Source organism: Aulostomus chinensis, chromosome 8 (assembly GCF_037954235.1).
Source record: "Aulostomus chinensis isolate RoL2024-O1b breed Wild chromosome 8, RoL_Achi_v1.0, whole genome shotgun sequence".
Classification (NCBI taxonomy): domain Eukaryota; kingdom Metazoa; phylum Chordata; class Actinopteri; order Syngnathiformes; family Aulostomidae; genus Aulostomus; species Aulostomus chinensis.
Genome location: NC_141327.1, coordinates 12,795,362 through 12,810,985, shown reverse-complemented (window position 1 = coordinate 12,810,985; position 15,624 = coordinate 12,795,362). Strand labels below are relative to the sequence as shown.

Sequence of the window (15,624 nt, the reverse complement as noted above, 5' to 3'; positions counted from 1 at the left end):
GAAATATGAATTAATTTCACATGTACCCTTGCTTATATGAAAGACCTTCATGGTATTATCGCATATGAGTTATACCTTCAACAGAGTGTCAGTTTGCATGTTTCACCATGAAACAGGAAGTGGATGTAATTTTGCAAATGCTGATAAGATTTTGTTTCAGTATTGGTCTGATACTGTTCCAAATCATTGGGTCACATATCAAGAACTTGTTATCCAATCTGACTTATTAGCACAGTTCCCACATAAATGGTCAAGTAAACATTGAGCAACCTGCAGGAAACAGAGAAGAATCAGGATTAACAAGAATGGATGGCAACTGTCAAGTACTGACTTGTGTTGCATGGATTCTTTTTTTTTCTGTGTGGAAATGTGGTGGAATATTTGTTTCTCATGTACGTAGACTTTGTAGATGGCAGGTGAAGCAAAGGGCAGTTGTTTTCATTTACTGTCTCTCTGTATGCACTGTAATGTAACTGAATAATGACAAGTGTTGTTGTGTGGTGTGGTAGTGGTCCAGAGCAAGTTCTCATAGTGGACAGTCCTTCATACATTGTGGGATATTCATGAATGGACCATTCAATGCTGAGTGCAGCTTTGATTTTTTTTTTTTTTTACATAATTTATGTGATATAACAGTATGATAAAATATTTGAAGTTCAAATCCACAATCAAATATACATGATAAACATATTCTGTTTATAGGCCAGTACTAACACAAGGCAAGTACTCACTCTGTCATACTTAAAAATCAAGTCACAATATCTGAATTACTTTCTCGTTATTCATTACTGGGAAGTTATTCTCTTCTATATGAATATTGTTTGCACTGCAATGAGCAAGCACTACACATCTACAGCATAAAGCTAGCGACGTTCAGCAAATTACAATCACGTATCATTAATAATAATATAAATATGAATAGATGTAACTGTATTGTAATAAATACTATTGTATTATTGTTGTTTTTGATGTACCTCTCAAAAAACAAAGGACGCTTCTACAGGCATCGATAATCAGCACCGAAAGTAATTTCAAAAATAGCCAATAGGTGGCGGTAAAGCGTTAAGCCGTGAAGCAGCGCAGAAGAAGAAGGCGACCGACAGGATTCTCGCGGAAGCGTTGGCTTGACAACCGTTGTGGTGCGAAAGGTAAAGTAGGATTATCAGTGAGCCTTAAACGTTTGTGTTTTTTTTGTCGCCGAATTACACAAACGACTGCGAAGGATACTGTATCGCTCTACCACAAGTACTTGCTACCTTGCACATATCACTGATCAGTCATATTTTACTGTTTATTTTATCTGAGTACATGTAACGTTAGCTAGTTTAGCTGCACGTTGTCACATCTGACGCTTGAGCTCATCTATCTGCAGTTTGCCTGCGCTAAATTCAATAGGAGAAAAATCCTGATTTTATCTGCAATCCAGACGATAGTCCGGTGATTCTATCAGACATTTTGCTCCAAGGATAAAATCAGTGTATCCGGACATTATATCGTTTGCATGCTTCGTAAACATCTGGGAAAACTGGAGCCCGGATTTTTCTTTTTTTAATGTAAAATGGCCTAAAATAAATACGCGGCGATATTTTTGAGTGTTTAAATTAACCTTCAACATTTTTGCTGTAAAGCAACGCCAATTTCCTCAAACACTAGTCACTACACTAGTGTTAGATTCTGTTCCTTCTCTTACTTTTTGTCACGTTATTTTTCTCGTTCTTACATAGCTTTCTTTATTATAGCTTCTTCCGATCTACCAACTGGCGTCAGTCGCCATTTATTATAAAACTAATAATATTAGTCATAAAAATTCTTGTCAATTGCAACAGCTTCTGTATCTAAATGATCCCACCAAGTTAAATGTTCTCATCATTGCTCCCACATTTATTCTGTACACCCTCCTCAAACCATACTACCTCTGATCTAAGGTAGATCAAATAAAATAAGTCACTTTAAAAGAAATTGTCTACCTTTCAGAAAAAAAGGCCCCCAGAAGACACAATGCCAGAAGTCAAGTCCATATTCAGAGAGGTTCTGCCTAAACAAGGTTTGTACCAGAGCAGTTGGCTATTTGGGCAGCAACAGTCACAAACAAAAGGCGTTTTGTGGAGCTCAGTACAAGTGGACTGTTATGAAATTTGAGAAAGCCTGCAAAATTATTCAGTGGGTGCTCTGTGCTCTGTACTTCTCCATACAGTTTCTGATTTGGCTCAACACAAATAGCATTGTTGAAATATAATCTCAGATGTGTCATTAGTCAGTGAAGATTTAGGGCCGCTGCTTTAAGGCTTGGTGTATATTCAGGCTTATTTGTGCTTATTTTAAGTGCAAGTGTGAAAGACAAGTTTTGTCCTCTTGCTTTCTTCGCAGCCAACTGTAGCCTTAGATGTGTGAGAAAACCTGTGAGTTGGCTAACTTTGTTCTGTTATGGGCAACGTTAACAGGGCAGCTCTCCATGGAAGACGTCCCTACAATGGTCCTGTGCAAGCCAAAACTGCTCCCACTCAAATCGGTCACACTGGAGAAACTGGAGAAGATGCAGATGGAGGCTCAGGAGGCTGTCAAACAGCAAGAACTTGCGATGAAGGAGCGGCCGTAGAGGAGCAACAGCAGGAGGAGTGATCCCAGTAAATTAAAAAGGTCAAATATTGTGGTGTCCCCTGTTTTATGATTTTACATCATGCTATTGGTCTAGGGGACTGGGGCTACAATTTGGAAGGATTTTACAATTAATAAACCTAAAAAAAAAACTAAAAAAAAACCACACACATTGTTTGCTATTTAAGGAAAATAAACATGGAAGATATTCTACGAAAAAGGTAATTAATTCATCAAAATCCTAAAGAATGTCCATCTCCAAGGCCACTGCAGCCCTCATCTTACCAGGACAGGCAAGGTTATAGAGAACAGTGCAAGCGATGAACAGTCTTGTCTGTCCAGGGTGACCCTCAGGTGGTAAAAGCTCTGGAAACGGGCCATGGGAAGGTGCCAATGTCATTTATGTTTGGGTGATGTACTTTTACGGGGAAGATATTAAGTGTGTAATACTGCTATCTGGAGTTCTGCAAAGGGAGTAAGTAGAAAAGTAGAAATCCTGTCTCCCTGCCAGGCTGTTGGCTTGGTCTGGAGCAAGCTAGATCTCTAATTAAATTCAGTCAGGATTACTGGAAAATCCCAAATTAATCTGCTATCGAAGTTTTGCGAAATAGACTTAAGTGTTTCCTAAATATATAAATAAACACCTTTGTTTCAAGTCCTCCTGACTATTTGTTTTGATGACATTGTACAACTGACAGAGTCAAAAACCCAATCTAACTAGGAGGTCAGGATTACATCTGAAGAACACGCCTTTATTTTTGTATACCCTTTTAATAAAGCTCTTGACACAAACCAGTCATCTCTGTACAAACACTGCTTTCTAGAAAACACAAAAGGAGTGGCAGTGAAATCAGGAGAACACTGTACAAAACAACATGGAATGACTGACACTGAGGCGTGGCACTTGAAGGGTCAGCTTATGTTAATGTTTGCACTGGAACACTTTGGGAAAGTGATCGACTTCAGTTTCAATCAAAAGTGCAGTCCCCCCCCCCCCCCCCCCTCAGCTCAAGAAAGAAATTTAGAAATGCCAATTTCTTGACAGAAGAGGAAAAATGTACCCAAATATTTTTTGAAAACTATGCAGGTAAAAAAAGTAGCTTCATTCTCCTGTTTACGGGAAATCTGGCACATAGAAAGGGCTCCTCTTAGCTTTCAAGTTTGATGACACCACCATCTCCCTCGCTCACAAATCTCTTCCGGCCCCTGACAAGAGAGACAAACACAATGAGTGCGTTTTAAATGTAACCTTCAGATAGGGATGGGAGTTGAAACCCAGAATTATTGAAGAATCGGTTAACTCTAAGAATTGACATTTTATACCTGCAAGCTTATCAATTCCTCTGATCAGTGCTGGCAGTTGCTTCCTGCAGGTGAATGATGTCATGTGGCTACGCCGTGGAGAGGAAGAAGATGAGCAATGAAATTCATTGTGTGTGATGATCAACTGGAGGCAGACTTGCATTTCTTTAATCTACAATGTTTCTGAGAACATCGCCATCAATGAAGTGGTTTCAATTCCCATCCCCACCTTCAGATATGAAGGTGTGTTTGAGGACAGTAGTAGAACACACTTACCGACAGGGACAGAGATCTCTTAACTTGACATCAATGATTGCCATACTGAAGCTCTTTTCAACAAATTGCTCTAGGATGAAGTATGCACGGGGGACATCAATGTTGATTTCAGCAATGTCCATATAAACTCGTTCATAGCCCTGTAGAAGAAACAGACGCCTTGTAAAACGCCAGCATGAGCTGATTCTTGTTGCAGTGCACAATGCCAACACCAGGTGGCACCTTACCCTTCTCATTTGATCAACAGTGATGATGGAGGACGCAGAGAGGGACTTAAGGAGCTGCAGAACCATTTTAAAAGTCTTTTCTCCTTTGGACTCCAGTACCATGACGATCGCCTAAAGGAAATGGAACAAGCTCGCATAAATGCTCAGAATCTTGCAGCAGTTAAACACATACATCTGGTTTATCTAGTTTGTACAGATCTGAGGGGTTTGCACTCCTCACTGTGAAGTTAACATTTGAAAAATAAAAACTACCAAGAAAGATATGTTGTCTGTTATGGTGAAAAGCTTGGATATGCTTTGCACACAGCCTTGTTCGGGTAGGAAAAGATTATTTTCGTTGTTGTTGTGATCTCCATGTGACCTGCAGCACAACTGCTTTTGTAAGCCAGTTTGATACTGTAACTGAAACACCCACCCACACACACACTCACACTTTACCTCATAGACAAACTCATGATGGAAATGGGGGACCTCCAGATCTCTCAGGCATCTCTCAGCCTCCTTACTGTCTCCAGACAAAATATATTCCTTCAGCAGCAGATTCATCTGACAGAAGAGAAAACAAAGGTTATTCACATCTGGATCACCATTCACTGGAACAGACTTACATCCAGCTTCCTCAAAAGCAGGAATGAGTACACAAACACTGCAAAACACTTATGTTATACTGTTTGTCCTCCTGCCTTTGAAGAAAAGACCTGTGATTTCTTTAATTTGCTCCACTGGTAAAAGTGTTCACTCGTGATACTGCTGATAAAACTACACCTAGTTCCTAGTTTAGACGACACTCTCCAGGATGGTGCTTTTTGGTTTTAATCTGTTGACATAAACCGTGGATGGAAAACAGTAAATTGACTACTACTTCCATAGGTCCTCACAAAGTATTATTTTACCTCTTTGACGAGCTGTGTGACAGGTCTCTGGCCCCCGCCTGCCCCCCACAGGTTGTCTATGCGAAGCCCGCCCATACTCATCTTCAGCAGCACTGCCGCCCGGTCTAGTGCTGCCCTAGAAGATTGAAAAAAAACAAATAATACATGATATAATTTCTGATTATTTTCATGACACTTGCATAAATCTGGAGAGAATCCAGGGCAGCATTACGAACCTTGTGTATTCACAGTCAACTCGGCCTTTGTAGCCCTCAATGTAAGTTTTGGACAATATTTGGTCACTAACAGCGCGTGCAATGAATTGGCCCATCAGCTGGAAAACAAACACACAAAAGAACATTTGAGCCGAGCCGAACCTAAACCCACAGCACCACAGTGATCTTCAGGGGAAGTACAAAGGAGGAAATACAAATACCATCAATTGACATTTAACCTAAAGAGAGGTGTGGTATTTTCCTTAACAAGCACACTGAGCAGGCTTATCAAGCGGTTGCTTATTGAACTTTGGGGTTCTAGATCAAGAGAGCAGTGAATGCATCAGTGGAACACAGGTGAGTGGAACTGGAAGGTAGAGCTGAAGAGGAGCGAGGGTACGGGTGTGAAGACAATCAGAGGTGGTCTGGGCTGCGCGAACCGCCTCATCAACTGATGTCCTCGGTGGAAGTGAAAGTACACACCCATTCACGCAACAGTGGGGGCACATTGTTACACAACACATCTGATATTTCTCAACACTCGGAGTGATACATCGGTTGTGTGTAAGAAGTTTTGGCGGGATTAGTTCACTGTGGCAAACAGCTTGAATAGACACATGGCATTTCCTTTAATAGAATTAAAGTTTCAGTGTTAGATTTGTAAATGACTTTAGCAACATAGCTGCATGTGTCATTTTTAATAAATTTTAACTTTTGTGGGTAATCACACCTGTTCAAAACTTTGCAAATGGAAGTAATGTAGGCTTTTATTTACAAATGAAGTAGGGGAAGTGAGATTTAAACACAAGCAGTCACTGGCAATGCATCTTAGGACAGACAGGCTGCTGTGGTAACCACACTAAATCATTACGGTTTGGAGATTTTACTCCACACGGGACAGTGATTACTATTCAACATCATATTGTATTGGAGATGAAGGAAAGCTAGCACGAGTTCTACACAATCTGGTGTCTGACTTAGGGGAACTCCCTCTCCTCCTGGTCACCCTGTGTTTCACAGTGGACATGGGCTGGATGGATATCACCAAAAAACTGAGATGCGTGCGACCAGGGGACGTAAAGGCTTGCAGGGCCTTTGCACGGACGTTATGACATCACTTTGGGGACAAGGGGAACACTAACTTGAACATAAACCAGCCTTAAGGCACTTCTGCTTCCTCTTTTCGACCCGAAGGCTATGTCCATTTATTCATTATCAGTCTCTAGCAACAGGACGCTGCCCTTACAGACACCTACTCGGTGTTGGTTCTCATGATGCTCACAGCTGGGCAGCAACCACACCTGTTTAAAGCTTTATTAGTGATTTATTTACAGTACTGGAGCCCCCTGAAAAAACATTGACATGACAGATGACTGACAGTAGCCTCAGGGGCGTGTGTGTGTTTGTTTACTGTAGTGGCAGCATGTGATTTTGGGAAACGAAAGAGCTGGCTTTGCTCTTCTGGCCTCTGCAAAGCATGCACTCAGCACGGGCTATTGTTCCCGTACAGACGAGAGGCAGCCCCGTCTCATCTGGCAGCGGCTTGACTGGCAGGCACATGAGGAAGAAAAGAAAGTATTTGTATGTGTGTGTGTGTCTGTGTGTGAGAGAATGTGAGAAAGTGAAAGTGGGGGTGGGCAGAGGGATAGAGTTGGGGGCAGGGTAGAGAAAGAGTGCCCCTTTAAACTCATTGGTGAGAGAGAACCAGTGAGACAGATAAGGGAGGGGTGTGTGTGAGGAGAGGATGACCAATAAGCCTTTGAGAGTCCTGCGCTGAGCTTGCATTTTGTGAGTGCAGACTAACAATGGCCAGAGATCTCATGTCTGTGCCAGATAAAAAGGAAAGAGCTGAAAAACACACACGACCCAACAAGACCGCAGTGTTGTTCCGCTGCGCTCAACTGTGTACTATGTTTAAGTTTCAAAAAAGCAGACACACACACACACACAATTTGAAATCAAACCTTCTTCATCTGATCTGATGAGTTTGTCAAAAATGTACTACAAATATTCTGTCACTTACTTCACCGTAGTTAAGTACGAACTGAAACCAAAACAATACATACACTACAGTCTCATTGAATGTTTTTCTTTGTTTTCATTACGATTTGTAGATTCTCACTGAAGGCATCAAAACTATAAATGAACACAAATGGAATTATGTAGTAAACGAAACAATGTTAAATGACTGTAAATATGCTTGATATTTTAGATTCCTCAAAGTCGCCACCCTTTGCTTCGTTGACATCGCTGCAAACGCTTCACAGGTTCGCCTTGTCAGGGTTCATTTGTGGAATTTCTTGCCTTCTTACAGGGGTTGGAACTAGGTCTGAGCAGTTTTATCGATTCTGCGATATATATCGATATTTTGTTTCCCCAGAGAGTATCGATTTTTCAGCCGTGAGTATCGATACATTAAGCCCCATTCAAATCCCCCGTGTCCCGCACTTTACAGGAAGAGCAATTAGGTCTGCCAGCCGCTCGTGTCGGTGCAGAGCATTTCTAGTCACCCAGATGCCGACGCCTTTCTCATCAGGTTAGAGCTGAGAGATTCAGGAGAATGGCGGCGAGTATAAATCCAGTGCCTGCATGCTTAAACGCAGATGTGTGAGAGCATTTTGGGTTACAAAACAAAAAGGAAAGCAACAATTTAGACAAAAGTATGGCGGTTCACACAAATGTTAAGTACTCTGGAAATACCATCAACCTGCGAGCCCACCTAAAACGTCACCACCTGGACAAGGTCATGCTAACTGAGACTGAGCCCAAGAAGCTGCGGCGCGACCCAAAGTAAACCACGCTGGACAGTGACGGCGGTTGTTGCCACAAGTTCCGATCTTCTTCACCGAGGTTGCAGAAAATTATGGAGTCCATTGCCTACTTTATTTGTCAGGATGCCAAAAAACACAAGGAATGGATGTTAGACCCGTGAAAATCTGTCCTTTGGTCTGATGTCTGGTGTTTGGTTCCACCAGTCATGTCTTTGTGCAACGCAGAAAAGGTGAACGGATGGAGCATGGAGGAGGAGGAGTAATAGTGGGGGGGGGGGGGGGGGGGGGCTTTGCTGTGACACTGTTGGGATTTACTCAAAACTGAAGGCACACTGATCCAACATGGCTACCACAGCATCCTGCGGCGACACGCCATACCATCTGGTTTACATTTAGTTGGACCATCATTTATTTTTCAACAGGACAACGACTCCAAACACACCAACAGGCTGTGTGAGGGCTCTTTGACCAAGAAGGAGAGTGATGGAGTGCTGCACCAGATGACCTGGCCTCCACAGTCACCTGACCTACAGCCATCCAGATGGTTTGGGATGAGATGGACCGCAGAGTGAAGACAAAAGGAAAACCATTGCAGGTGACGACCTCATGAAGCTCATCAAGAGAATGCAAAGAGTGTGCAAAGAATCAAAGCAAAGGGTGGTCATTTTGAAGGATCTAAAATATAAAACATTTTCTGAGATCTCACTTTTTGTTTACTACATAATTCCATATGTGTTCATTTATAGCTTTGATACCTTTAGTGACCATCAACAATGTAAACAGCCATGAAAATAAAGAGAAAACGCATTAAATGAGGTGTGTCCAAACTTTAAACTTGTAGTGTATCTCAAAACGACACAAATCTCATAGCCCTCCTGAGAACAGACATGTGTGGACAGGATTAGTTCAAGCTCTGGGGACTTGTGTTTTTGCGGGGAGACTCACCTGCGGGGCTCCAGGTGTGTCAAGGACAAGGTCAGGGAGCTCTTGGAGGAGTTTGTCGAAGGAGTTTTCCATGTCACTGCGGTACAAAACAGGCCCACACAGTTCAGCCAGCAGCCTGGAGGTGAGCTCCCGGTGGCTGGCTTTGGCCTCCAGGGCCAATGACACAGCCAGTGAGGGCACCTCGCTCCGCATGGGCCCCAGGTTGAGTTCAGCAAGCAGCTCCTGTTGTGAAGAGAGAGAGGCTTTTGTCTTGGTTTTGATTTTTCCACATCTTCAAAATCATATCAACGCTTCAAAATTACTTTTTTTTTTAAATGTGTACTTTTTTGGTAGTACTATGGCTTCCAGTACCTACCAATACTTCATTTGTGTCTCCATGTTCAAAGTACTCCTGCACAATAGGAGTCACAGTCTTCTCAAAGTCCCTCTCATCCAGCGGAGGGACCACAGTCTCATACACACAGTTTTCCTGTCAAAACACAATCACATTCCATGTCTGGTGTCCAGGAAATGACTAAATAAACACACATTCACATTTACACTGACTGTCTGTTTTGTTCCACAAACACAGCATTCATTCCAATTCATTTAGGCAGAAAAGATAAGAGAAAATCAAAATACTATGGTTTAGTAATAATAACATTGAACTGTAATGAACGTTTATATAAATACAGGAATACAACTGCTGGGCACCTCCTCTAATAGCTCCAAGTTGATTTTATCTGAAAGTGCCTCGAATTCCAAATATTCCATTCATGACCCTGCTGCGGCATCACTGCAGTTATTGATAAAACATGTAAATTCTGAGCACGCTCAGCTCTGCAGCCAGTACCTGAGCTTCATCATAGTTGGGGTCTTTCTCATCTACTTCCTCTGGTTCATAAACTTCACCAGACCGGCCCCACACACCTTTACCTCCAGCCCCACCTGCAGACGAAGGTCAGAGACAATGTAAGACATCGTTTCTGGTAACATGAGATTCCTTTCTTGATGACGCTACATCCTACAGGAGCACGAGAAGTGTCAGTTTTAAAAGATGTAGTGGCCCAAATGTCTTGGTAACGTGAAACACGAGATGTTACGGTAGAAAGGTCAGCGTGGTTACTATGGGACAAAAGTTTCACTGAATTAGGGACTCTGAACTCAACGTCCCTGCAATAAGACCCATAAAAACACGTTTCCAACACAAGCATACGAAGGTGGTTACAGAGTATGACAGCATGTATCCACATGCATTAACCAGGACAACAGTCAGCTGATGCTGATCTCTATCAGAAGAAATCTAAAAATCTCATTAAGTATCTTTGTAACACTTGATCAGATAAAAAAGCTTTCAACCGATTTGGGTATTTAAGCCAGCTGGGCTCAAACAGCCACAAACAGCCGCTGTAGGAAGGGTCTGGTTCCAGACAAATCCCCACTGCCTCCACGCTGGGAATCTGTACCTGACCAGTTGTTCTCCAAACACCATCTACGGTTGTTTTTTTGAATATACTTGACTTGTGTCTGACTTGTCTTGGAGAGCGCAAGTTGTTGGGATCCTCATTAGTCTAGACCAAGGCAGTGAGCAGACCAACACACTGACATTCTAGTCTCTGGGCTTACATCATGTTTTGTTGTTCGGACTCTTCAAACACACAACTAATGTTTTGACTTCATGATCTCAAACAGCACAACTTCTAATTACATGAGTGTGACCACATAAGGGTCTGTTCAGAGAACCAACAATAATATTACTCATGTTTTATGGATTATTTCCTTGGTATATAAAACGATTCTGTACAAGTTCCTAAACCACATTTTCCAAAAACATTCTATTGTATAAGCCCTCATTTAAAGAGTTGACAGTTTTGGACACATTATGCAAACAAACATCTGCTGGGTCTGAGGTCAGCACCACCAGATTGCAGACAGTTTAAGAAGCCCTATACCAAAGCAGCTTGCAACAAGTGACGAGCTTTAAAACCTCAGTTAGTCCCACCCAGTATGTGGCGGATGACAGACCACTCTATTTAGTGCTGCACACATTGGTTGTGAATGCATCAACTTCAAGCAGCGGGGTATGCTGCTTTTGCTTTTCAGAAACTGCATTGTAGGAACTTTTAATGCAGGGGGCTCAGACCACAAATTGCAGGGCTCCACTGGCATAGCTGGTGTGTTACGTAACAAGAATAACAGAATGGACACTGAGCCAAGAGCAACTACATTTGATCTGGTTCCACTGTCCACAGAAAGTGCAAAGTGTCTGAATTGTTCTAAAGTCTGCATGGACATAAATGTGGGCATTACCTCTTGCATCACTGGATGGGAACCCACAGTGAGGGATAACGGGAGTAACAGACGACGTCTACTAACACAATTGTGATGTGTCAGTGTTATTTATAACGACAGACAGGGACAATGACACAGCAGGTCAGAGCAGCAATCCTGCCTTGATATCGAGGAGCCCAGAAAGTTAGTAGCTGAATTGATAATGCACTTAACAGCAGGGTCGCGCACACAATAAGCAACCATTTCTCCTCAGCTATCAATAGACCACTAAGGCTGCGTAATTATTCACAAATCACAATATGCCCTATTGAAAATTTTCACACTCCAGGAAGGTGGTGTATATGGTATACAGTGATTTTCGAGTTCAGAGTCAAAGTACCATTTGAATGAAATATTACGGTGGTGCAGACATGTCTAAGGCTAAACATCATATTCTATAGACTTCAGAAAACATCATTTATTGATACAAATCCCACAACCACTAGATCGGCAACACTTTCAAGGGTTATTCAATTAAAGTAAGATCGATGGAAAAATTCACATTTCCTTATTTTATCACAAACCAAATCACACCACCTGTCAAAATAATCACATTAATTAGTGTTTCCAATATCACACAGTCCTAGTACCCTCATGTTATGACACCCATCAAAAAACTGCCAGCTTGCTCATCTGAAAAGGTAAAGTACTTGTGTCAATGCTACTTACAATAGCAGCTTCTGGTACACACAAATGTTGCCAGTCACCTCACCATTTGTTTGCATGCTAACCTGTTTATGGCTCCTGGATAGAAAACAACCAGGTGACAACAACAGCAGGTCACAATATAATGGAGGACTGCCCTTTGAAGCGCCAGACACAGAAACGCCCGCAGCTCTTTGATCAACCTTTGCTCTTCAGTGGTAATAACAATAAACCACTGACACATTTCATCTCTATGGTACCACAATCACATATCACTAGCAGAATGTCTTACCTTTCTTTGGCAGCCCTCTGCCCTTGCCTAGGCGGGACTTTCTGTCCAGCAGTTTGCTCTTTGGGCTGGTGGGTGCCACTGCCGTCCCCCTGACGACCTCCCCATTATCACTGAGGGAGTCTCCCCTTCCAGAGTCCCTGGAGGAGTTCTTTCTCAGCCTCCTCTTGGCCTTCGCCTTTAGACGTGCCTCATGGATGTTGTTGCTAGACGAGGAAAGCCAGTTGCCATTGATCTCATTAATGTTCTTGTTGGAGACAGCTGTTCCTCCATTGTCTTCATCTCCAGACACAAAGAAGTCGCTAAGGTCCGCAGCCTCTGTTGAATTACAAGAACATAATGGGGGTGGACTTTAATGAGCACTTCAATCAATATTCCTCATTGCTGTGGTCAACAGTAGGCTATGACCCAGATAAGTAAGAGTGGTGGAAAAATACAGTTCCATTACTGAGGTAAAAGTAGAGATTCCCAAATTCAATAGAATTCATATCAAAGTTCACATTCTAATTCAGTAAAAGTAGAGAAGCATTTGATACTGACTTTACTTCAGTATCAAAAGTATCCATACACAGTCTGTATGATGATTGTGTATTTCAGTAGCTTGGTATTCAATCCTGGAACCATGAACCTCTAAAGGTCATGCTGAAGTGGGGTCTTTTCCGGTTGATCGTTTTTCTCTTGAAGTTTTTAAGTTTCACTCTTGAAAGAACGGCGTGTTCATCTTCATGAAATAATGTGAAGTAAAAGTACAACGTGTTCTACAATTTAAAGACTAAGGTGAAGTGCAGATACCCTCATATCATACTTAAATACAATACATGAGTGGGGGGGGGGGGGTGGAAAAAAAACTTACTCTGTACAAAAATAAGAAGCCATGACGGCATTGTTTCAAATTAACGGACAAGAATACGTAACACATACTTTTGTAATCTTTTTGGAGTTATTCTATTACATGGAACTCAATTTCTATCTGCAGACACAAGGGAAAATCGACACAAAAACCTGCAGGTAGTGCAAGAAAATAAGAAATCAACCACTTCCGCATGAACAAGCCCCAGTGCCCCACATCCCACACAGCTGATGGAGCCTTTAAATGGCTCTGACTTACCGACGGGGTTCGAGTTCAGCCAGGCCTCGCACTCAGTTGCCATGTTCAATAACAACAAAACAACGGAATTTGCAGGGGTATGGTGAGCAAAACCAAAATAAAAAGAATCAGGGTATACCTGCAATGTTAAAGAACAGACATACGATGAAAAACATGCCGAGACATGCTGCAGCCCCCCGCCCCCGTTCATTCAAAGTCACTGTTGATAAACAATGGCTAACGTTACATTAGCTTGAATGCTCACTGTCATATAAAACAGCTGCGCCAAAACACCAAACCCCACAAGATACGAACACAACAATAAAACACCTCGAAGTCCTCAAAGTAATCAAAATCACTTTACAGTTTGTTTCGTCGTTATCAAATTTCATTGACTCGCCAGGAAACGTCAGTGCAATAAAAAGAAACGCAGCCCCCGCTTACTTACTCGATGCAAATGTTGCAGTTATACCGATAAACTTCTTCGATCCTTAGCGAATATTAAAATACGCATTTACATTCGTCTGAGTGGGGTTATTGGCTGGAAAACTCACAGCTGAATCACTGGTCGTTTGCTTTAAGCTTCTAAACTCAATCATGAACGATGTTGGGTTTGTTTTATCTACCCAGCAACTCGAGCACGTAGGCCCGTGTTTTTGTTTTCTGATTGGCTGATGGACGTGGGGGTTTATAACACAGAGCCAATGAAAATGCAAGTTGGGATTTTCTTCTCGCATTTTCGACAGTCTTGTTAAGTGCTGCCCCCTATCTTTAGTGTTGTAGAAAATCTCGCTTTTCAGTTTCGTTGTCCGTCACACTCACAGCTTTCATCGGCGTGGTTGTGATTTTACTTGTCCATTTCCATCTCCGTCTCTATGTTGTGATTTCTTCGATTAAAAAGTGGAAATAGTTGGACTCAAAATTAAAATTACGCCTTTCTACTGATAACAATACTGATAACATTAGATTATTGATCATACATTTACAATAAAGAGCAACAGGTTAAAGAGCTATCAGCAATGCTAATCTTACAAATAACGTAATGCATGCAAAGACATAAATTCTAATCGTTCGCTTTTGTCAATGGTGAATAATACTCAGTCGTAACTTGGCTGCAGTCATTTACTCTTTTGTCAGAGTATATCATGTTTTAAAAATCATTAAGAGATGTTGAAGGAGAGGGTACCTTGTTGACATCAATGTAGCTTTAGCTGTATACTTTGATTACTTATACAGAGACGCTACACATTACAAGTAAGGAAATATGGACATTTTTCCAGAGTATAAACACGTGTTGATAAATTACTGCTGATGCTTGAGCTCTTTCTTGAAGATGACAAAGACGAAGCTGAAAAGTTCACACAATCACAAATAACTATATTACATATACCTGGCCATTCCAAGTGTCTGTAGATTCAAAATGTAATTATTAAATATTTACCGAGCATTGTAGGTATTTTTTCATAAATACTTTTAACTGCTGACTCACAATATGTGAATCGGTTTAGTGATAGTGCATATTCATGTTTATTACTTCACAATTAACCAACATGGTTTCAGTGACTTAATACTGATTTTTGTAATGGAGTGATACTTGAGGAATCAATAAATTCATTGATTATATGATTTCCAGTGGATTAAGGTCTTCTTCAATGTAGGCAATTGACTGTCTCACATTATCTATGCTAATTTAGACATTAATAAGTTTATGTTTACGGAGATTTGACTCGTGCCTCTTCCAGGAACTTCAGTTCCAGTAACACAGCATCTCCTGCTGCTGATTCTCAAGCAGCTGTAACATGATGATAACACTCTTCGTTTTAGAAATGAAGTCAGTGTTTACAGTGTTTTTTCTATTTCATTGCAAGAATTTTATTTTTTACAAGACTGTAAATCGTTTCAGCTTCCACTTTTTGTTGTTGTTTTGTTACCTCAACACTAGGGGGAGCTCTTTCACAACAATCAAGATTGATGGCTTGTGCGCGACTGTGTTGCACAGGTTTCTGCAGCTCGGTGACATGATCTGAACCTTTTTAATAGATGAGAGGCAACTATTTTGAAAGTTTTATTCACATGAAAAGATCATCAAA

General features: G+C 41.5%; 2 protein-coding genes across 6 annotated transcripts; one reads left to right on the top strand and one right to left on the bottom strand.

The window, feature by feature from the left end:
• The first annotated feature begins 1,062 nt into the window (after nucleotides 1–1,062).
• bbip1 (BBSome interacting protein 1) lies at nucleotides 1,063–4,637 on the top strand. 3 transcript variants are annotated; one of them, XM_086211038.1, is made up of 4 exons: nucleotides 1,063–1,148; nucleotides 1,975–2,044; nucleotides 2,442–2,636; nucleotides 4,419–4,637. In XM_086211038.1, exons 2-3 carry the CDS (start codon nucleotides 1,999–2,001, stop codon nucleotides 2,594–2,596), a joined length of 201 nt encoding a protein of 66 aa, XP_086067164.1. In that variant the 5' UTR covers nucleotides 1,063–1,148; nucleotides 1,975–1,998; the 3' UTR covers nucleotides 2,597–2,636; nucleotides 4,419–4,637. The 3 variants fall into 3 exon arrangements, with proteins under 3 accessions (XP_086067164.1, XP_086067162.1, XP_086067163.1); XM_086211036.1 differs by lacking the exon at nucleotides 4,419–4,637 and having other exon boundaries at nucleotides 2,442–3,252; XM_086211037.1 differs by lacking the exon at nucleotides 4,419–4,637 and having other exon boundaries at nucleotides 1,126–1,245; nucleotides 2,442–3,252.
• pdcd4b (programmed cell death 4b) lies at nucleotides 3,604–14,180 on the bottom strand. Of its 3 annotated transcripts, none has more exons than XM_086211035.1 (13): nucleotides 13,983–14,180; nucleotides 13,556–13,673; nucleotides 12,451–12,765; nucleotides 10,036–10,130; nucleotides 9,559–9,672; nucleotides 9,204–9,425; nucleotides 5,509–5,606; nucleotides 5,294–5,408; nucleotides 4,839–4,946; nucleotides 4,401–4,511; nucleotides 4,174–4,313; nucleotides 3,919–3,986; nucleotides 3,630–3,801 (listed from the first exon to the last, which is right to left on the bottom strand). In XM_086211035.1, the coding sequence occupies exons 2-13, from the start codon at nucleotides 13,596–13,598 to the stop codon at nucleotides 3,782–3,784; spliced, it is 1,449 nt and encodes a 482-aa protein (XP_086067161.1). In that variant the 5' UTR covers nucleotides 13,599–13,673; nucleotides 13,983–14,180; the 3' UTR covers nucleotides 3,630–3,781. The 3 variants fall into 3 exon arrangements, with proteins under 3 accessions (XP_086067160.1, XP_086067161.1, XP_086067159.1); XM_086211033.1 differs by having other exon boundaries at nucleotides 14,089–14,172; XM_086211034.1 differs by lacking the exon at nucleotides 3,919–3,986 and having other exon boundaries at nucleotides 3,604–3,801; nucleotides 14,089–14,172.
• Nucleotides 14,181–15,624: the final 1,444 nt, after the last annotated feature.